Source organism: Urocampus carinirostris, chromosome 8 (assembly GCF_059441175.1).
Source record: "Urocampus carinirostris isolate Australia breed hairy pipefish chromosome 8, RoL_Ucar_1.0, whole genome shotgun sequence".
NCBI lineage: Eukaryota > Metazoa > Chordata > Actinopteri > Syngnathiformes > Syngnathidae > Urocampus > Urocampus carinirostris.
The window spans coordinates 20,225,414-20,248,177 of record NC_142356.1 but is presented as its reverse complement, the minus strand read 5'-3'; the positions used below and the strand labels follow the sequence as shown (position 1 = coordinate 20,248,177).

General features: G+C 39.8%; 1 protein-coding gene across 2 annotated transcripts; it reads right to left on the bottom strand.

Annotated features, from left to right (window-relative positions):
- Window positions 1-2,794: 2,794 nt before the first annotated feature.
- On the bottom strand, window positions 2,795-21,182 carry LOC148361185 (platelet-derived growth factor subunit A-like). Of its 2 annotated transcripts, none has more exons than XM_088343089.1 (6): window positions 20,641-21,182; window positions 16,607-16,703; window positions 12,311-12,418; window positions 10,388-10,581; window positions 6,554-6,680; window positions 2,795-3,658 (listed from the first exon to the last, which is right to left on the bottom strand). In XM_088343089.1, exons 1-6 carry the CDS (start codon window positions 20,701-20,703, stop codon window positions 3,645-3,647), a joined length of 603 nt encoding a protein of 200 aa, XP_088199215.1. In that variant the 5' UTR covers window positions 20,704-21,182; the 3' UTR covers window positions 2,795-3,644. The 2 variants fall into 2 exon arrangements, with proteins under 2 accessions (XP_088199215.1, XP_088199216.1); XM_088343090.1 differs by having other exon boundaries at window positions 2,795-3,655; window positions 20,641-21,180.
- Window positions 21,183-22,764: the final 1,582 nt, after the last annotated feature.

Sequence of the window (22,764 nt, the reverse complement as noted above, 5' to 3'; positions counted from 1 at the left end):
TTCTCACTTGCTGCTCTTTGGTATCACAATGTCTCTTAATGGCTTTGTGCTGGATGTGAGCACGACCACCAAGGATTAAAGAGGACGAAACATGCCACCGCATCAAAACCATCGGCGGACTTTGCTCGCAGCTGCACGGCTTAATCTCACTGCAAGCCTTCAAAATAGGTGGCCTCAATTGTCGTTCGAGGTAGCAGGGAGTTAATGTTCCAGAGCCGTGGTCAATCAGCACGTCGCACCTTTAGACATCCCTCCCCCTCCAAAGTCCATTAAAAAGTATTTAACTCCCCCTTCAAGCTGAAGAGGACTCTCTGTCTCTGTATTCACTTGCTGGCTTTTTCTTCTTTTGTTCCAAAAACGGGAGGCGAGCTTGTTTGGATAAAACAAAAGTGCAAAAACCACAGGGGGTGGAGACGGGATGGTGAGGGGGGCCCTTTAGTGGACAGCAGGGGTGGCCTGTGCCCCTGATGTGCAAAAATTTGACCACAACCATGATTGTAAAACTTAACTATGAATTCTGGTGTACAGTTTTGGCGCTAATGTAGCATATTTTACTATTGGCCCCGCCCGTGTGGCAACAGCTGCGGCTCATTAACAGATTGGCTTTCCGTCTTTTTAAGCCCAGTGCGTTCTCTCTTACTTTTGTAGGTCCGTCAACGAACCTTTGCCCCACAAGATGTGGGTTCTTACTCGGTCCTGTTTTCCTGTTGGTATTTCCAGTCAGGTATTGTTGCCGTTTATTTTTTTCCTGTTCAATATCGGTTTCAAGTCAAGTCAAGTCATGGTTATTTGTGTAGCCCTTAATCACAATGAGTCTTAGTTTCGTTCCCGTCTTTTTTTGTCCTGTTTACCATTCTCTCCGGTTTTCATTCCCGTCTTGTTTGTCCTGTTTACTTTCGATATCCTGTTTCATTATCTATCCTGTCTGTCTGTCCGATATCAACTCGGGCAATTAGAATCAATCTCGTCGGTCTCTGGCTTCCTGTCTTTCCACGCCAGACTGCTGTCTAACGTGCTTGACTCCCCATTTCCCGTAAAATAAAAGGCTTGTGTGAGAACATCACGCGTTTGGGTCCTGATCCTGTTCTAGGTTCCTGACAACTATCACTGTAAAGTAGGATTTTTCATTTCAAACAAAGAGAACTACAAAGTCCTGAAGCAATGTAATATTTGAGTGGACAGAAATACAGGAATCCTTTTTTTCCCTAGCTAATGAGCAGTGCCAGAGGTAGAAATCCTCAGGGGTGGGCCTTGAGAGTCTGCAAGGCCTTCTCTGCTGGCTTTAAAAATATCTCAATAATTTGATGTTAATTATATTTTGTCCATATATAGTTATTAAATAATTCCAATTTGTTTTTCAGCTTCCTTTTATTGGTTTAACCCGAAATTACACTGGTTCCAGGTGTGATAATTCCATATTGAAGCACTTAACTAATCACATTTCAGCCATGAATTGTTGCTAGGCTCAAAAATCTGCCAGCAGGCCAAACCAGTGGAACACAATCAGGGACCTCACCGACGTTCTTTTTCTATCTTAATCGTGCCAGTTAAGACTTCTATCTTTTTTTTTCTTATTCTTATTTTGTTTTGTTTGTTTTTCCATCCATTTTTCTTATATAATGATCTAAAAATGTACGTGGTGCTCAGAAAATATGAGAGGAGTTTGAAAGGAATGAACTCGGCTCTTTGACTTAATTTGTCAATTGATTATTTGTTAAAATATGTTATTGACTACCCACATTTTGCAACATGGTGTTTAAGTTCTTTCTCAATTAACTACGCAATTATTAGATTTTCACATAATATTTTGAATATTATTAATAAAATTAGTATGAACACATTACTGTGCTGAGCCTCCGCAAATACAGAGTGAGGCACACAATTCTCTTGCCTCGTAGCAGAGGGCGAGTAATGAGTCTAAGGATTTAGATTTGGCGGACACTTCAGTCTGAAACATTAAAATTTCTGATACTATCAGCAAGCTAGGGCAGCACGGCAGCGCAGTTGTTAGCGTGTGTGTGACACAGTTCTGAGATCGAAACTTCCTGTGTGGAGTTTTCATGTTCACCCCATGCTTGCGTGGGTTTCCTCCGGTCACTCCGGTTTCCTCCCACATTTCAAAAAAATGCATGTCATGCGTGTTAAATGGTCGCTCCAGATTGTCCCTAGCTGTTAATGAACGAGTGAGTTGTCTGTCTCTGTGTACCCTGCGACTGGCTGGAAACCAGTTCAGGGTGTCCCCTGCCCACTGCCAAGCACCCCCGGGACCCTACTGAGGATAAGCAGTACAGATAATGGATGGATCAGCAAGCTAACAGCATCCAAGCCATCCAGTAATGTATTTGTTGTTGCATTGTCATGATCACTGAGTTGACTCAGCTTTGCCCGCTCATTTGGCGCCACCCGCCGCGGGTTCTGCTTGGCTCCCTGTCACTATTTGAACCCAGTCCTGTCAGTCCCCTGTTGTCAGTCCGTCTGCGAACCTCAGTGAACAATAGACAAGCTTTTTTCGACCCTGACTCCCACCTGCCCCGTTTTTTTTGCTCCCATCCGTCCCTGGCTTTGACCCGTTTTGATCCTGGCCACGTTTGCTCTCCCAGTCCCGGCTACCGACTCGTTTTTACGTCCCCGACCCCGCCATCGCTTACCACGGAAGTTCCACTTCCGCATTCGGAGCACACTCCCAGTACAAGAGCGACTTGCTTCCCGCGTCCAGCGAACACCGGATCGTTGGCGCAGTCCTTTCTATTTCCTCTAATAAAACTTGTGAGAAACGTAACGCAATTGGGTCCTGTTTCCGTTCTGGTCCTGACATGCATGGACTTTTTTGTATTATGGAGTACTACCTATCTATTGATGCTTTTATTCAAAAGAATCAAACTTTATTTATAAGTTAAGGTAAGACAAATATTTTTCTTTGGCACAGTTTATATATTGCTTTCTTGCTCTACTCATCAAATAACAAATAAGATGTAGGTTCATTTTATTTCTAAATATAACTGTGCCTCACCAGAAAAGAAATACCGCATTTCACTGCAATCAGTGATTTCCTTTATCCACCATTTTAATTTGTGGGCTTGTATTAGTGTACAGTTGTCACTTACAACTGGATGGAGATTTTAGCTTTTCAGCATTATGATCCTGCACATAATCTCCTTCTGATACACACGCACACACATAAACAACGGAGATCTTTGTCATTTTTTTAAAGGTCAAATACTTCTGTATAAATAGTTTATTAGTAATGGTTACATACCAGGAGGATGTTTCCCTGGTCTTTTTTAAAAAATGAAGGTAAACAAAGCACAGGATGTTATACAAACAAGCGCATACACAATGTGCAAGATGAATGATGGAATATAAAAAAAGGAAAACAAATCAGTCTTAATCCCGTCTCCTTGAGAGGATTCATTCCAGTTGATAATCCAATACGATGAGAGGGTTATACAAGAAGTCCCACCTTGCTTCTTATCCCGATTCCTCCATCGAGGAACGACCGCACGCGGTTAACTGTTTTTTATGGGTCATGTGGGCATGACTTTCTCTTTGGATTATTTGAAGGCTCGAAGTGTGGAGTACTTCCATGATTTGCTCTTGGTTTTGTCCCAACTGCAGCTCAGGTTTCATTGTATGTCCACTCTTATTCACCTGATGCCTGCTGAGCCAAAACAGAATAGCATTAGTGTTCAATTAAAAAGGTGTGCTCTTTAAAATTCCGTCCATCAATCTATCTTATCTGAGATGAACAGTAAACACCAACTGGTAGTGCCATCGATTTACTCTTTTGCTAGTGTTAGTCTAACTCATCAAGTCTCGTGATCCTGGTGTTGATTTGAGCACACAGAGAAGAAAAAGCTGTTCTCTTTCAATAAGATATATTGTTTCTATGACGTGTTTTTTAGCATCTGTAAACACAAACTCAAAAGAAACTTTACCATCAGATCAGCAACGCCTGGCTAATCGTTTTTTTTTCCTACACTGTATTAGCACAGTCATTGTCGCGAGTCGTTAGCATTAGCAGTGCTTGAACTCTAGCTATTTATGGCTCTCACACCTATTGTTCTGTACTATACTTAGAATTATTTTTATAAGTTGTAAGTGCATCAAAATTATATTTCAATGAAAAAGTAATGCAATAATATTTAGCAGCAACCAAATTCCAAAATAAGTCAATAAATAAGACATGAGTACTCATTTTTCTATACATATGTAACCGCGGTGTACGTGTCCCACCAAAGATCCACATTCACGCTGGACTGGATGATGAGGTTTTTATTATTACAGTTTCTGCAAATGGATGAGTCACAACATTAGCTTTTCTGTTGGCTTTGATCTCTCTGATCTCTACAAGGGGAATTCATAATTTAGTAAAACAGAAACAAAACGAAAATAAACCTAAACAGCTTGACAATATCAATCACATTATTGTGCATGTTGAGAGATTTGTCAGCTGGGGTTATAATGTTTAAAATTAACATCTTTTGTGGAGCACCAAAAGATGTGTCTTACCATTGCAGTTCTCTCTCTTGTAAGACTGCCAACAAACCCCGCCTCCCGGTCACATGTCAGAAGTCAAAACCAAACCCCACCCCATACCAGCAGATGTTGGACTCATCATTGCAGGACATTTACCAAAAACTATACACATATTTCAGCAGGAATTTCAATAAAACAAAAGCTATTATTACACCCGTTACACATACATGGGTAAGATATATTTTTCAACATCCGGTAACGATCCCGCCTGTCTCATCCTGTCTGATATCTTGCGCCAGTCACCCGTATCCGGTATCAATCCCGTTTAGCTCGCCCTGTCCGGTATCGATCCCGTCTGTCCGGTATCTGCTCGTGTATCTGGTATTGATCTCGTCTGCCTCTGGCTACCTGTTTTTCCACGCCAGTCTTCTGTCTCACTTCTTCCGCCTAGCGATCACAGAATCACTGGTGTTTGTGTTCACGCGCATAACTGCCCAATTCCCGTAAAATGAAGCTTGTGTGAGAATAGAATAGAATAGAATAGAATAGAATAGAATAGAATAGAATAGAATATGCCTTTATTGTCATTGTTACAACATGGGATATGCTGTGACAACGAAATTGGACGACTCCAGTCCCACATTTACAGTGAGAAATGTTACGCGTCTGGGTCCTCCGTCTGTTCTGGTTCTGACAACTGATGCTTAATATGGTATACATTAGTTCAATGATTGATCAGTCCAAAAAAGTAATTGCAAAGTATTGGGAATCAAACCCTGGTCGTAGCAATGAGAATTCCAATACTTAACCACTAGACCACCAGTGAAAGATATGAAATATGAAAAGGCATTAGATTTTATCTCAGTGTCACACTATTTTGACTGCCAGAAACGAAAGTTAAAGAATGGAAAAAGACAGCAGAAAGATATACCGTAGACGCAAAAAGCATGACAAGGGCAACAACTTTTAAGGACGACTTTCTGTTTTTTCCATTCTCCAACATTAGTTTCTGGCACCATGAGTTAAAAGCTAGCTGCTTTTGTATGTCAGCTATATCACTGGTGGACTAATGCTTAGATCTCAGCGCTCTCACCATAGTGACCTGGATTTGACTGAAGTTGCATAGGATCATTTGTGAATTTGGTAGGCAATGTTTTTCAATCGATCACTCATTGCATTTTGTAGTATACTGTAAAAACTTGTGTTTTCCAATCGTATCTACCGTATTTTGCGGTATATACTGTGAGGCGCTGTCAGGACCAGAACGGAGACAGGACCCACTTGCTTAATGTTTCTCTCAGTTTTATTGGAGGAAAGGAAAGGGTTGCACCCACGATCCGGTGATCGCTGGGCACGGGAAGCAGGTCGCTCTGAACACGGAAGTGGGACTTCCGTGGCAAGCGATGGCGGTGTCGGGAACGGAAAAACGGGTTAGTACCCGGAACAGGAGAGCAATAACGTGGTCAGGTCAGAAACAAGTCGTAAGCCAGGAGAGGAGAGTAGACGTGGTCAGGATCAAAAACGGGTCAAAGCCGGGGAACACACGGGAGCAAAAACAGGTGGGAGTCAGGGTCGGAAAAGGCTTGCCTAGTGTAAACTGAGGTTCGCTGACGGACTGACAACAGGTGACAGAAAGGAGTGGGTTCAAATAGGGACAGGGAGCCAATCAGAGTCCGAGGCAGTCGGCGCCAAAGGAGCGGGCACAGGTGCATCTCATCGGTAATCATGATAGGCGCACCGGGTTATAGAGCGCACTTTCAAATTTTTGGCCAATTTGGGGTCTTAAAGCCTGGACATTTCTGTAATGCTTTTGGTTTCCCTTTCAAAAAAATTTAAGTTTTCTGGCCTCGCCAAGCTTATTTATTATCACAAGTCAACAAGCTGAAAGGTCAACTGGGGGGCAATTGCCATTTGACCCACAGACTAGAACCATTCAGGAGCAGGAAGTGCCCTGTTTGGGAAGTGTTTGACTTTTGATGCATATCGAAATCCATCTTGGTGAAAAAGCATGGTGTCGTGGCATTCAGGAAACACACACTGTGAAAGGAAAAGAGGCATAAATACCTCCCACACTCACCGATGCCTCTCTTCGAATTTGGGCTGAGCTGCCGCTTGTTTGCGCACGAGCACTCCAGGTGGTCTTCCAGTCGCACCTGCACCTCCCTCAGTCGGGGACGCCGACGCACATACTCCACCTTGGCCACCTGGACACAAGAAAACGGATGACATTTTTTTTTTTATGACGGGGCAATTTTTAGCACCGATATTTGGGAATTTGACAGATATCAGTATCGTCATTTTTATATATTCGACAGGCCGATTAAAGGTTATTTAGGCTCAGATGCAGCTGAGCCTCTCTCTCCAGGGGAAAAGCCACTGAAGCAGGAAAACTCGAGTTAGATTAGAGTAAACAGTTCCGACATGCCTGTGAATCAAGACCGCTAATAATTTTGATATTTGTAAAAGTCTGTGTTATAAAAGTGTGTGCGTGATTAAGTGATAGCGTGAAATATGTAGTAACTTTTTTAGGGAAGCACATTCAGCTGGAGACTGACATATTAGCTCCTATCCTAGTATTAGTTTGTCAATCAATTGTGTGTTTGTGGTTGAGCGAGAGCTCTAAAAAAGAAGTGCCCACATTTTTCAATTTGTGAGCTCTATTGAAATTTCAATGCACTTGTTGTTAATTTAGGTCATGTTGGTTGCATTGACATTTGTATTTATTTATTGTAAAAGAATCAGGGACTTGTTTAAAATCTTTCTTTATAAGAGTTGCTGCTAAGCCTAATATTTCCTGCACTTTTAATTTTTGATTATGTGAAAGATTACTTATGTCAGTTGTGTTAAAATTCGAATTTATTTACTGTAAATGTAACGGTTTCTATGGCGCCCAAATGGCCCCGCCCGTGTGGCGCCAGCTGCGGCTTTATTTAAGATCAGTGCTCTCACTCTCCCTTTGTCAGTCCGTCAACAAACCTCTGCCCAGCAAGACGTGGGTTTTGATTCCGTCCGGTTTCCTGCCTGCGTTTCCTGTCTGGTATCTTTTATGTTTGTCCTGTTTATTATTATCTCCAATTATGATTCCAGTCTATTTTGGTCCTGTTTATTATTATCTCCAGTTTTCGTTCCCATCTAGTTTGTCCTGTTTTTCGATATCCTGTTTTGATATCAATCCTGTCTGTCCTGTCCTGTCCGGCATCGACCCCATCTCCGATATCTGCTCGGGCAATTGGTATTGATCTTGTCGGCCTCTGGCTTCCTGTCTTCCACGCTAGACGGCTGCCTACCGTGCATGACTCCCCATTTGTAAAATTAAAGGATTTTGTGAGAAACGTCACGCATTTGGGTCCTGATCCTGTTCCGGTTCATGACAGGAAAGGGTTACAGAGAGCTTTTAAGGTTTTATTTTAATTTATAACAAATGTTGTTTTTTTTTTTCCGTTTTTCTAAAAAAAGATCTTACGCCAATTTTTAAGCTTTTATAGCAATGGAATAGCGGATCAGTTATTGGCCTCCTCTTAATACTAGAAATCTGTGTCCGAGGCTCCGGTGTATTACCCCTGTATACCATACTCCATGCTTCTTCTTCTACCATGTGTATGTGTGTGTTCTCTATTAGAAACAACTGAGTAAAAACTGGACAAGGCGTAGTACTAGTGTTTCTACTGAACACAAAGTGTAATGTGATGTTCACAAATCGGAAGTGACATCCCTGAACAGTGTTGAATGATCCTAAATCACTTCAGAGCCCTAATGTGTAATATTTGACTTCTGTGTTGTCTGGTGCGAGCGAGGGCCCGTGCCTCTGAGCCATTTTTGGGAATAACACCGTTATATTTTTTTCCAGTCATGGGGTAATCTAACTCATTACTTTTTTCTGCTGTTACAACGCCATTATCGTTAGTGACGGTCAAAAGCGGTGTGTTGCACACGTGACTCTGTATATAGCGGCGCAGTTTTTCGCTCACTCCAAGTTCATTACGTCATGTCTTTTGGAAGCATGTCACCATTCAAAAAAGCGACTATGATATAGTTAGATAGCAATTATGAATACAGTATTTACTAATGCAGCGAAAGAAAAGGCGAATTGGTGAATGCTGCAGCCGACTCATGTTGTTCACAAATAAAATAGCTCTATGAGCCTTCCCCTGGAAGTGGGATCTGGCTACCCACCAATCAAAGGCCGGTTGCCTTTGAACGCTATTTTGATTGGTCAAAATGCATTTTTTTGGATCCTATTCTGTTGACTTTCAAATTATTGGGTATAAAAAAGGTTAAAATTGTTTTGTATTTTATCTTCTTATTTATTGTTTTTTTTTTTTTAATATTTGAACTTATATTTCCTGTGGGACAGCACGGCGGTGCAGTGGTTAGCGCGTGTGCGGCACAGTTCTGAGGTCATGGGAACCTCCTGCGTGGGTTCAAATCCAGCTCCCGGCCTTACTGTGCGGAGTTTGTATGTTCTCCCCGTGCTTGCGTGGGTTTACTCCGGGCACTCCGGTTTCCTCCCACATTCCAAAGACATGCATTTCAGGTGAATCGGCCGGTCCAAATTGTCCCTAGGTGTGACTGAGCAAGTGAGTTGTCTGTCCCCGTGTGCCCTGCGACTGGCTGGCAACCAGTTCAGGGTGTCCCCTGCCCAATGCCCGATGATTGCTGGGACGGGCTCCAGCACCCCCGCGACCCTACTGAGGATAAGCGGTGCAGCAGATGAGATGTTTCCTGTGTTTTTAGTGTTAATGTTTAAGTGTTAATTTTGCTTTTAATTTTCTTAGTTTAAGAAATTCATTATCATACACAATAAATGATAATATATGTATTAAACAACAAAAACAACAGGAAGAGCCCTTTGGGAGCCAAGCTAAGTGAGCTAAGCCAAAAAGGCCCCTTCTCTAAATAGAGTCGGGATTCCCATCTTTACAACTGACCATTCGAGTTATATTTAATTTATTAAACTCACTTAATATTGTTTACTGCTGATTGTTATTTTATTATATTGATAACTGTTTCTTTTTATTGGAATACAAGTGTAGGACAAATCTGTTACTGGTGAGGTGCAATCAATATTACAAGGTTCTACAACGCAACTGCTTGTCTGTCCTTCTCTATTTAACTGGCTCGAATACTGCTCAGAAAATTTTAAATCTTTGACACAAAACTTATTTTAAAGTAACAGAAATATTGTAGTTACTTTTCCTGGCAACCAGTTAATTTTTATAGAGTAACTCAGTTTCTAACTCAGTTACTTTTTGGAAGAAGTAGTGAGTAACCATAATTTTTTAAAGGAACGTGTCCAACACTGCTATGAGCACAGGGTGGCGGCATCCTGCTGGACAAACATGGCGGTGACCCAATGGGGATTCCACTTAAAAAAAACATTGGTATGATAGTTCATGTATTTAGCTTAGCATTCTTTACTAAATGGCAGTTTTTTGTACCACTTAGAGGCACTAAATACTACACCCTGTCCCTTGAAAGTGAAAACAAAGGAAAAAAAAATCAACCAGCCAGACACTCTGAGTGCTCAGCACCCCCGAAGCTGTGAACCTAAAATTACCTCTAGTTCTCAGATGTCATTAAAATAATATTTAAAAGAGCAAATAACCCAAAGCAAAACTTCGGTAGTACTTTTTTGATAATTTCAGTTATTACTTAAGTTTATAGTTGATGCTGACTGTTAATGCTCTTGAAACATCCATTGCAGCATGGTCATCTTGGAAGGTGGTTTCGTTCTTCTTTGCCCTCATGTAGTTTTTAAATCAAGGGATATTTTAATGGTGGTCTGTGCAGGCCTTTTGAGATTAAGGGCTATACAAATAAATGTGAATAAATGTTTCCTTAACACGGCATATTTGTAATGTAAAATACATGTCTTGGGACTTGCATAACACTGGTGTTTTGATGAGTTTACCCTGACGCTGCGGTGACTCTTGCGGGCCACTTGGCACTTCATGTTGCCGGTGTTGCAGCAACCTGTGCAACGCTTTACCTCCACGCATGGAGGCCAGATGAGAAAATTGGCGGCAGTGGGATCCACCTGACTTCGAGGGATCTCATAGACTGTGGTGCGCACCTTGCAGCCGGCAGGTAAAGCGTCCTCCACCACTGCAGGGGGCGACAAAATCACTTTTTAAAGTTTCACTTGCATTCTTCTATCACCAGGGCAGCAACTGAGAACTACTTTAATAGTATACAAGTTACTGGCTATTGAAACGATAGGTCAAATAAAACGTATAATTATGATTTTTTTCTTAAATTTGACATGAAGTTGATTTAATTATGTGGCAAATGATAATAAACGAGAAAAATGGGTACAATGAAAATACATTTTTATCGAACCTTTCTACGTAGCATCAGATTGCCTTCAAATGGATAATGTAAACCCTGATGGATGGCGGTAAGCACATGAGCGCACGACAGTTTGATAAGAAGTTGAATAGGCAGTTGAATAGGCAGTTTAGTTAAAACAAATACAAATTTCTATGACAGAAGAATATGTCCACCACATTTTAACCATGGTTATTAATTGTTGTGAGGTGGGCAAGCTTTTAAGCAAGATTTGGAATTTTCTCCCTTTTGATGAAAACAGAAGACGGCGAGGTTTATCTGCAATTCAAACGAAGGGACTGGTGTTGTTTCAAAGCACACCACTGGCAGGCTGGCAGCATTCAAGTATTTCAAGATTTCCAGCAAACGTTTTTTACAAGGTGCGTTTTATGTATTCCCGAGCAAGTTCATGTTAAGTAGGTACGAGTTACAAAAAAAACCCATTCAATTTATTAAGTTTGCCAGTGTTAACTAGCTACAGGCTTACCGGTGCCATTTCTTACTACATAAATGAGCGGCTTTAATTGTGATTAACCAGGGATTCAAAACAGTCATCTCCCAAATATCACACCTTTGAAAACTGTTATCTAATACCAAATAGGCCCATAGGTCAGTCAATAGGGACATAAATCAATAAATAAACCTCTGTCCATTTTTAAAGACCTGCAAATAAACGACTAAATAAAGTCAAGTTAGCATTTTAGCCCTGTCAAGCGAAAACAGGAATTTTAGCAGCAGTAGATCAGTAAATAAATAAATAAATATGATGTGCTTTTTGTGATGAAAATTCAGTGGTCAACCGCAGTCTGTAACAAATGTACTTTGCGATTCTCAACAGTTTGAGATCAAACAGTTTTAACAACTGATGTTTGTCATTTTCAACGTTTAAAAACTGACGTTTGCCGTTTTTACGATGTAACAAGGTTTCTTCTTCCGGCTGCATGCATTTAATTTCAACTACGTTTGTCAGGCACAGTCTGGCATCACGCTTAATCTCTCTCTTACTGCCATGCAGACGTGTATGAAATGTACAGTGCATGTCATCAAAACAAATTGGTCTGAACATTACTTGAATAACACCGTGAAGAGTCAGACTCCGTTTTATTTAATAGTTCGACATGGTCTTTCAAAGATCATGTGTTACGAAGCTACCGCCATGATATGCAAGGTCTGTTTTACAAACATGGCAAGTAGTCTTTTTATCCGCTGCATCCTGGCTTAAATGCTCCTAAACGCCAGAAGTTATTTTTACGTGTACTTGATGTTGACACCGCCATTTCTGTATGTTTATGTTCACACTTAAGACAGAGATACTATTGCGCATTCCCGACTTTCAGCAGAGATTAAATACATGTAGGGATGACTTTCTCTGTGGGATAAATTGTTTGGCGACAATAGTTGACAACAAAACTCATTGCGGATTATTTCTATTATCGATCGCTGCAGCCCTAATCATCATACAATACAGTATATGTCTTTCATTAGTGCTAGGTTTTGGTGCACTCACAAGTATTCCGCCTGAATCGCGCGAGTGTATGTGCTGGCTCGATTTCCGGGAAGGCGTGAGAGAAGACCTTGTCGTGGTCGTGTTTGGTCTCTTTGATCACCTCGTTGTCTGGACACAAGACAAAACAGTTTGTTAGGATGTCACACGCTCTGCTTCTGCATATTCCCATAACATTCAGTTAACACACTCAAGGCTAACTCACTAAATCACAATAGCAAAACTTCCTTGGAACAGGGAAATCCACATTGGTATGAGTCCATTTGTCACATGCCCAGTTAAGATGGTTGTTAAGATGTTTTTGCCTCTCTCTCTATATATATTCTAAACTCATTCTACCCCCACAAAAAATACTTTCAAAAATAAAAAATATTTGTTAAACCCTTTTCAGGCAATAATGGCAATGAATTGACACTCAAAGTGCCGTATATATAAAAAAGCAGCTTAAAATAAGAAAAAAAAAAATCCCCTCCTTTTTCCACACCTCAAAAACCTGAAACACCAAATACACACACAATGGTTGAAATAAAATAAAGATAAAACAAAAAATTATCAAGATGAAATAAATAATACAATAAAATGATTAAATAATCAAATAACAAAAAACTAATGTTGGATAGTATTTTTTTATCTTAGTAACATTTAATAAGCTGGACTGTGTTATTCATTTATTTTTAATTTATCCGTTTACTTTTTATTTACTTAGTTGTTTACAGTATTTATAATGCACAGAAGCAAAGTGTCAGGACCAGAACGGAAACAGGACCAAATTGCGTTACGTTTCTCACAATTTTTATTAAAGGAAAGAGGACGGGTTGCGGCCACGATCCAGTGTTCACTAGGCGTGGGAGGCAGGTCGCTCTGAACGCGGAGGCGGATCTTCCGTGGCGAACGATGGGGGTGTCGGGGACGGAAAAACGGGTCAGTAACCGGGACAAGAGAGCAAAAAAACATGGTCGGGGTCGGAAGGGAGTCGTAAGCCAGGCAAGGAGAGTAGACGTGGACGGAATCAATAATGAGTTGAAGCCGGGGGACAGAAGAGCGCAAAAAACAGGTGGGAGTCAGGGTCAAAAAAAGGCTTGCCTAGTGTTAACTGAAGTTCGCAGACGGACTGACAAACAGGGACAGATAGGAGGGGGTTTAAATAGGGACAGAGAGCCAATCAGAGTCCGAGGCAGTTGGCGCCAAAGGTGCGGGCACAGGTGATGCATATCAGTAATCATGACACAGGAAAGTTTGATCCCATGACCGCAGAACTGTGCCGCGGACACGCTAACCACTCAGCCGGCGTGCTGGTTAGCAATAGCCCCCAAAAAAACAACAACAAAAACATAGGCAAAACTATAATAATAAAAAATTCATTTCTGACTAAAAAATGTCTTGAATTTCACAATTATTGTTAATTCTTAGTGAATGAAAATGAAACGACGTCCAACATTACAGTTTATAAAAAAAGGTTTCCTTGGTGGAGTGGACAGCACGGGTGCACTTGAACCCCACTAACCAATGAAAAAAATTCCCCCGGCTTCTCCGGCTCTGCTCGTCGTATCTTCAACTCTGACACGCAGGAATCTCTCCATAAATTATACATTGCGACTAATGTCCTCTCAAATAATGCCCGGTGTGACAAAAGCATAGTGAGAGAGCCACTTGACCCCCTCTCCCAAGCCCCCCAAGTAGGGTTTGTGTGGAGAGGGGGCAGCGGAGGAATCACAAAACCATTTGCATGTCAATGATGTCAGGATTATTTGTGGCACTGCACGTGAAATTGGAATCCATAGAGTTTCCATTTATGCACGAAAAGTATATTTTGCGTGGGAGTAGCTGCTATCTGTTTACACACGCGAAGCACCCGACATCCGTTTAGGACAGGGGAAGGCACATTTTTGGAGTCGGGGGCTACATTGGGCTTAAAAATTGGAAAATTTGCCGGGGGCGGGGGTGTCAATACTCTTTGTTTCTACCACTACCTTCATAATGTAATACCTCACCAATACACGAGGGAGAAAAGACAATATAATGTAGGCCTGTGCAATTTTTCTCATTGCGTCGTTGTCAATTCAAAAACCTGCCCAGTATCTCTATTTTGGGGCTTTTTTTGTTTTTCCCTTTTCACATTCTTTTTAGGCAAAAGTAAAAGTATTTATAGAATAGCAGCAAAATATGCATTCATGAAAAAAAATGCAATAGGTTTGACAAATATCTTGATTAAAAATGAGTAAAGAAGAATAGGAAGTGAAGAAAAGGTAACCAGCTATTGGAATGTTGGATGTTGGGGAGGATAAGAGTGGCAGCAGATCAATCCATTTTTATTAGTAATCCTTCTTTTGAGATCGAATGAATACAAGCATAATGGCCCGGCATTGTCGGGCTTGGCGTTTTCGGGCATTTTACTTGAGCGAAGTTGTTGGGGCCATGGTTTGTTGAAAAAGCGCCAGGGAGCCACTAAGGATCGCCAAAGAGCAGTATGACCCCTTGCAGCTCCAGAGCCGCTTGTACACGAAAGCAGATGTTTATTGACTTTGTTGGTATTTATTAGGAGTACCTTGACACAACATCTAGCTAAAGCCACTCCCAGAAGCCTTCAGTAGCACTGAGTCAATTTTCATGAAAAACGGCTCAGTCGTTTTGGAGCCTATAAACCACAAACGAACACACACACACGCATGCAAATTGGGATTTATATAATAGTCTAGAGAGATTATCATCTCATCTCATTTCATTAGCTGCACCGCTTATCCTCAGTAGGGTCGCGGGGGTGCTGGAGCCCATCCCAGCAATCAGTGGGCAGGGGACACCCTGAACTGGTTGCCAGCCAATCGCAGGGCACAGAGGGACAGACAACTCGCTCGCATTCACACCTAGGGACAATTTGGACCGGCCAATTAACCTGAAATGCATGTCTTTGGACTGTGGGAGGAAACCGGAGTGCCCGGAGGAAACCCACGCAAGCACGGGGAGAACATACAAACTCCGCACAGTGTGGCCCCTTCTCAAGGTTTCTTATTTTCCTCGCACTGAGGTTTTCCTTGCTCCCATGTTGGTTTCAGATCATGGGATGGTGTAATTGAAACCTGTGCAGTCCTTTGAGAGGGCTCTACAAATAAATGTGACTTGACTTGAAATAGCGAGGGTCCAATTCTTATGCTGAACTGTGTTCAGATTAATTGTAAACATTTTTTAATTTTATTTTTAAGAAGTGCATTCAAAGAATGTTATGGGTATAGAGAAAAGCTATTTGGCAGTGTCTGAAATAATGTCTTTTTATCTTTTATTTTTTATTTTTTTTTCCGAATTAAACGCCTTTATTCCGATTTCGAAATCTTCGTTCGGTTTGGAAATTGCGGAAATTCGGTTCGTTTGGCAATTTGCATACTCGGCAGCCAATGGGAAGCCTGCATTGAATAACTTCGTGCTTCCGGACTTTCCCGAGCGATTTCAGGTCGTGCATTTGCATATCATTTTCCCAAGTAGACGCACAGAGAACACAAGAAAAATGGATAAGTGGTTAGGAATCAAGCCAAAACCTCAGCCCCAGAAGAAAGGTTTAAAAGAAGCTAACAAAATTGATGACGCTACAAAAGGTAAACGTACATTAAAAGCATCGTGGAAAGAGGAGTTCACGTGGCTTGTAGCAGACGACGCAACGCAAACATTGCATGATTGAAGATGAGTAAATACTGGTACATACTGATGGCAGATGGAAAACAGCGATGTCATATACATGCAATGAATGTAATAAGTAGATTTATAATAAACTTAGTTTTAAAGTGTTGTTCTGTTATATATTCTGATTCTCAATCCTTGATACTTAGCAACAATGTTTTTTTCTTATTGTGTTTCAAGTTGTAAAAAATGGGGCAAGCAAATTTATGGCTAGGCAGGCAACTTTTCAGAGTTGTCTGCCCTGGTGTCCTGTAACTTTTTGTCATGAGTTTCAGACAATGCTAATGCGTATTTCATAGTGCCCTGTTTAGGTGTAGTTTGCACTTGTTCTCTTTGGCGTGACCTGTAAGGAGCAATGACGCTTCATAGGACAACACCGTACAAACTAATTCCAGCTGCAGTTAAACACGAAGTAAGATATGAAATGGCAAAGCGAAGCCACCAGAAGACAGTGTCAGTGTCATTTTTAAGCTGACTTAATGGAAAAAATGGCAAGCATTTACAAGCATTTCACATAAATTCAAGCACATATTAATCCTCAAAAACACAACATTAAAATTCAAGCATTTTTCGAGAATTTCAAACAGCAGGACTGACCCTGTTAAAAGAAAAGAAATGACACAATCTTTTTACCTACGGTGTCTATTTCGAGCAGCCGCTGAAGGTCGTTGATGCTGCGGATTTCGGCACGGTAGAGCCGCTCTACTATATCCCGGGGAAGAGGAGACTCCTGCAGGGCGGAGAGAGAGAAGATCAGTGCTTTAAAATTGTGGTTCTTAATTTTTAATTACGTACCCTCTTGAAATACTTTTAGCCTTTTGGGGATACAGTATACTAGGGCTGCAACTAATAATTTCTTCTGATTATTTTTTTCGATGAACCGACGAATCGTATTTCTTAGACATTATTGATTTCCTCCTCTTTATTCAAATATTGAAGTTTTGGAGAAATAGTGCACAAATCAACAAAATAGTCTGTAATATAAAGAATATTAAAAAAACAAAAGTGTTTGTCAAATAAATTGACAATGAACAAAAATAAATCGAAATATATGCCATACACCTGAAAATATTTGGGATACTCTTTTCCTACCACCTTATCCAAAGATCATTATTTTCGTACTTATCATAAAAAACAGAAAAATAAAGAGCAGTAATTTTCAATTTACGTGTAGAATTTTGTTTCATGATGAAACAGCCAAACACAAAAACTTTAATGCCAATTTGGTTTGGAAATGATGCAATGTTCAAAATTTTGGATTTTAAACATGTAAAATAACTTTTTTATTAAAACGGTTTGGCGCCTTCTAAAGTGGTACTACAAATCCCAGCGTCACAATAAAATGGCGTGCACCTATTGATTAAACGTACTTGTTGCTCATAAATCACTTGATACAACGAATCAATGAACTAATTTGTTGCCAACGCTTTAAGTATCAATTTTATCGATTTGTTGTTGCAGCCCTACAGTGAACCCTCGTTTATCACGGAGGTCACGTCCCTGAAAGAACCCATGATAGGTAAAATCCATGATGTAGAAATCTTTGTGTTTTTCAAATTTTAAAATTAAATATCTTATTATACATTTAAACTAATGAACAAACCATTTGTTTGGCAATAAAAGATTTGTACCTATAAATATCTATTGATTTATTTTGATATCAATACACCAATACCGACCGTATTTTCCAGACTATGAGGCTATCTAAAAACCCCGAATTGGAAAATGAAAAGTGAGCTTTATATACCCGAAAATACAGTGGATACAATTAAAAATGCTTATTTACGATTAAATGATACTACATACAGCAACTGTTCTACCTTTGAGGAACACATAAAGTGCCCCCTTATGGTTCACATGTTAATAATTTGTTGCTAAAATATTTCGTGGAAAAATCAGATGTCATAATGTTCATTTTTTTTCTACAAATATATCATTTTAATTGTTATTGCAACATCCATCGCAGCCTGGTCATCCTGAAAGGGGAATGACCTCATGTGCGGTCCCTTCTCAAGGTTTCTTCATTTTCCTCATGTTGAGGTTTTTGAGTTTTTCCTTCCCCTCATGTAGGGTTTAGATCAGGGGATGGTGTAATAATAGTCAGTAGTTTGCAATAATTTGTGGTCTGTGCAGCCCTTTAAGACCCCTTGTGATTAAGGGGTATACAAATAAACATGACTTGACTTGACTTAATTTAAATGTATTTATTTATTCTTTTATGCAACCCTAGCTCTTACAGTAGTTTAAATTCCATACGCCTTATAGTCCATTGCGCCTTATGTATGAATAATGCATCACAAAAGATGTGTGTGGGTGTGCGCCTTATAATCCAGTGTGGTTTATAGTGCAGAAAATATATTAAAAATCAGAATGCAGAACACAATGCATGACAAAAATCTGTGAAGCAGTGTGAATGTGAAAGCTGAACTGCGTTATAGCGAGGGATTACTAAAAAAATAAAATAAACATCTTTTTTGAAGAGACATTGATGCTTAATCTGTGCAGCGTTGTTTAGCTTTTAATACTACGAGTATCACTCTTTAACGGTATATTGTGTAATAGTTGACCACTAGAAGGCACTGTGTTGTCCATTGTGAACAAAAATCGGTGCCAAATGATCACAGCGTAGCAGCAAGATGACAGACAAACTTGGCAGTGACTATGGATTCCACAATGTAAAAGAAATCCAATTTCTCCACCGACCAATATTTACAAAAATGGTACGATAGTTTGTGTATTTTCACCTATTATTTAAGGATTTTCTGTACCACTAGGAGGCACTCTATTATTTGCACTGTCCCTTTAAGCATTTGGAAGTTAATCATATACACCCCCCCAAAAAATAGAAATGAACATGTCATCTGTTCATTGAATTTTAATTGTCTTTATGTAAATAAAATACTTAAGATTTACAAAACTGTTTAGAGAATAACATTTTGGCTTATTGTAAGTGTTATTTCCTCTTATCCAAATGTAACCTTAAAACCTGTAAAAATATTATTTATTTTTCCTAATGAACATAATAAGGATTTTTATTTTTTTACTAAAAATGTGGTAAAACATGTTCTTATTTGACTAGTATTGTGATTTTGTCAAAAAAAAAATGAAAAAAATTGAAAAAGCACAACAGCTAAAAGTGACCAAAAGTCATTGTATTTCCCACCCCATTTGTGATATTTTGGGGGTTTTCGGGTACCCGTAGCAGCAAGATTGCGGCCATTCATGTCAGTTCCCTGTGGGTGAGGCTCATTTTATGTAAAATAAATGCAAATTTCCTTAATAAGGACTATTTTTCTTAAATGTGTGGTTACTATCATATATGATAGTTCCAGTTGTGTTGCCTATTATTTTTTAACAGTAGGAGGTGCTAAAAAATACACACTGTACCTTTACATTTTACAGAAACGTTTGACACGCACATCATTTTGCTCATTTGAAGTATTATTTTCTCGTTTTAGTACAAACAAAAAACAGTAAAAAATATCATTTTTTCATGTTAGTAAAAACCATAATGATTTTTTTTAACTTATAAATACAAAGTCAACCAGTTTTAAATTTGTACTATTTTATCATTTAGTAAAATAAGTAATAATAAGATGAACTCTCGGTCTGCGGTTCCTTGTCGTACCACCAGGGGTACACGTAATCTTGTAAATATTTTGCCTTTTTATCCTGACACCATTATTCTCTTATTTTCTTTTTTAAAATATTCAATACGTGTTTATCCTGGATTGCCATGTCTAAACTCGTTGTATACAAGATTCATTATGTCGCATACCTGTCAACCTGTACGTTTTTGCCGTACAAAGTACGTTTATTATGCATTTTAAGACATGTACGACGTACAAGAAAATCTGTACGGAAAAATGCAAATTTGTCAATGATGGGTACCATCCGGTATACACCGACTATCACAAAACGGCAAATCAATCAAGTCAAACCATTTCGCCGCGGTACCCTCTATCTCGGTATCGTTTTCTTCCGTGGCAAACGAAGCGAGCTGTTTGATGCTACAGTGCGTATGCGTCTGCCGCCTGGGGATTTCCCATCATGCATCATTCCGTGGAAGTTGTGTAGTGAAAGGAAGTCCGTCTCTTTTTAGAGAACCGGCTTTTTCGGCTCAACTCATTAAAGAGAGCCGGCTCTCAAACGGCTCACTTGCTTTGATGCACAAAAGGAGAAAAAGAAAAAAGACAGGTCTGTGGTTATCCCTTTAATCAGTATATTATTAACAATAATTTAATGCAGAAAATGAATTAATAACTTTAATAAGAAAAAATATTATTCTACTAAATTATATTTGCATTTATTTGTTCCTTCTACAGTAAACGTCCAAGCTACTTTATTTTTGAACTTTTTTTATAATAAACCTCATTCATGTCGAGCAACTCAGTATATCACAACAATATATATGATATAACGAAACACATGTACAATATAACATGTTAAACTCCATAAATAAACACGTTTGAAAAAAATATATGGTGTAAGATTATTTTGTATTTTGTAAGGGAAAATACGACATTTTGTAAGGGCATGGAGCCCTGGAGGTTGACAGGTATGTAAATTCTTACTTATTTTATAATTTCCTTTAATTCATTTACATGTAAAAAAATCCATTTGAGTGAAATAACTCGAGGTTACAAAACAACAAGCTAACTTTTCACCTCCGCAGCGGCTCGTACGATGCAGAGGCAGCCTGCGAGGAGTCGGTAGAGGTCGGGTCTCATCTCCTCTCGGGTCCGCCGCAGAGGCTCTGCGAAGGGGCGTCACAACGCTGACGGAGCTCGGGTGTCACTCCCTGCTCTCGGTTGAAGCTCAAAAACATATCCTCAGGGGGATACCAACTCAATCCCACTCCCAAAAGACAAAAAGCTAGGCTTGAGGCAACCTAGGTAAAAAGAACAGTTGCTTTATTGTCCTAAAAAAAGTATATCGCGTAATGGCCTCCATTGAAAAGAAGCACACAGTTTATCATAAAAATATAGTCCCAGTTTCTCTTCTTTTCTTCTAGCATCCAGGTGTATATGCAAATAAAATGCACTCGGTCCCAAAAGGCTCTGCCCGCTCTCCACAGGCTGACTGAACTCCAGACGTCTCGGTCCCTGGTAGGGTCCCAAATGCGCGTCCCCGCACTCCCCCCAAAAAGGAGCGCGCACTGCATACAATAGTGTAAGCACTATCCCAGGGTTGTCAATCTCATTTAAACTCAGGGGGGAACAGAGTAGAAGGAAAAAAAACTCTTACGAGAGGCTAGTAGGTGAAAAGGGGAGAAGAGAGAGAGGGGGAGAGAGAGAGAGAGGGGGGATGAAAGAAAGGCAAAAGAGAAGGAAAGAAAGGGGGAGAGAAAAAGAAGGAAAAGGGGGAGCAAGAGAGAAAGAAAGATGTAAGGAAAAGATAGAAAAGAGATAAAGATACACAGCGGAAAAGAGGAGAAAGGAGACAGAGAGTAGAAAGAGAAAGTAATAGAGTGAGAAAGAGAGGTGAGACAAAGAGGGACAAGAGAGAGAGAGAGAAAGAGAGTAAGAGAGAGAGAGTGAAAAGGAAGGAGAGAAAGGGAGAGAGAGAGAAAGAAGGAAATAAGGACAGAGAGAAGGGGAGTAGGAAAGAAAGTGAGAAAAAAATAAAAAGATATAAGGAAAGGAGAGAAAGAAAGACAGAAGGAAAATAGAGAAGAGAGAAAAAGAAACATCCGGAGAAACATAGAAAGAGAGAAAAGAGAGAGAGAGTAAGAGATAAATGGTTAGAGACAGAAAGAGAGAGAGAGGAGAGAACGAGAGGGACAATAGAGAGAGAGAAGGAGATCCAAAGAGGGAGAAAAGGAGAAGAAGAGAGAGAGAGACGGAGAGAAAAATATAAAAATGAGGGAGAGAACAAAAGAAAGATATACAGTGTGGAAAAGAGAGGGAGAAGGAAGAAATTACTAATACCCAATAAAGATACGATACTTGGTATCAGTCCACGGACATACCTTACAAAAACATTCTGACCAAAATCGAGGTATACTCTTTTATTTATTTTGGAGAGTAGTTTACGAAAAGACACTGCTATGATAAGTTTAAGTTTAATTTCTGAGATATCACTTTATTGGTGGGCACGTAGTTTGAGTTGTCCTCAAAAAATTAAAATTGAATATCCTCAATAACATACGCGTTGTGTATGTAATTTCAAAAATAATCCATTTTCTGACGCCATCTTCTGGTTGAAATCATCATTGCGCTTGCAGGTACTGGATATGAAATTCTTAGATGCACTCAAACTCTTCTTTTTTCATTTTTTGGGGGTTTTGGGTAGGCATTTGGATTTGCAACACTTTTAAATATACACGTACATAAAAAATATATATATATATATATATATATATATATATATATATATATATATATATATATATATATATATATATATATATATATATATATATATATATATATATATATATATATATATAAGAGAGAGAGAGAGAGAGAGAGAGAGAGAGAGAGAGAGAGAGAGAGAGAGAGGGCGGTGCAGTGGTTAGCGCGTGTGCAGTACAGTTCTGGGGTCATGAGATCAAACCTTCCTGTGTCGAGTTTGCATGTTCTCCCCGTGATTGCGTGGGTTTCCTCCGGGCACTCCGGTTTCCTTCCTTAATCCAAAAACAAGGTTAAAAAAACTTAAATTGGCTGGTCTAAATTGTCCCTAGGTGTGAACGAGCGAGTGAGTTGTTCGTCCCTGCGACTGGCTGCCAACCAGTTCAGGGTGTCCCCTGCATAGCTGGGATGGGCTCCAGCATTCCCGCGACCCTACTG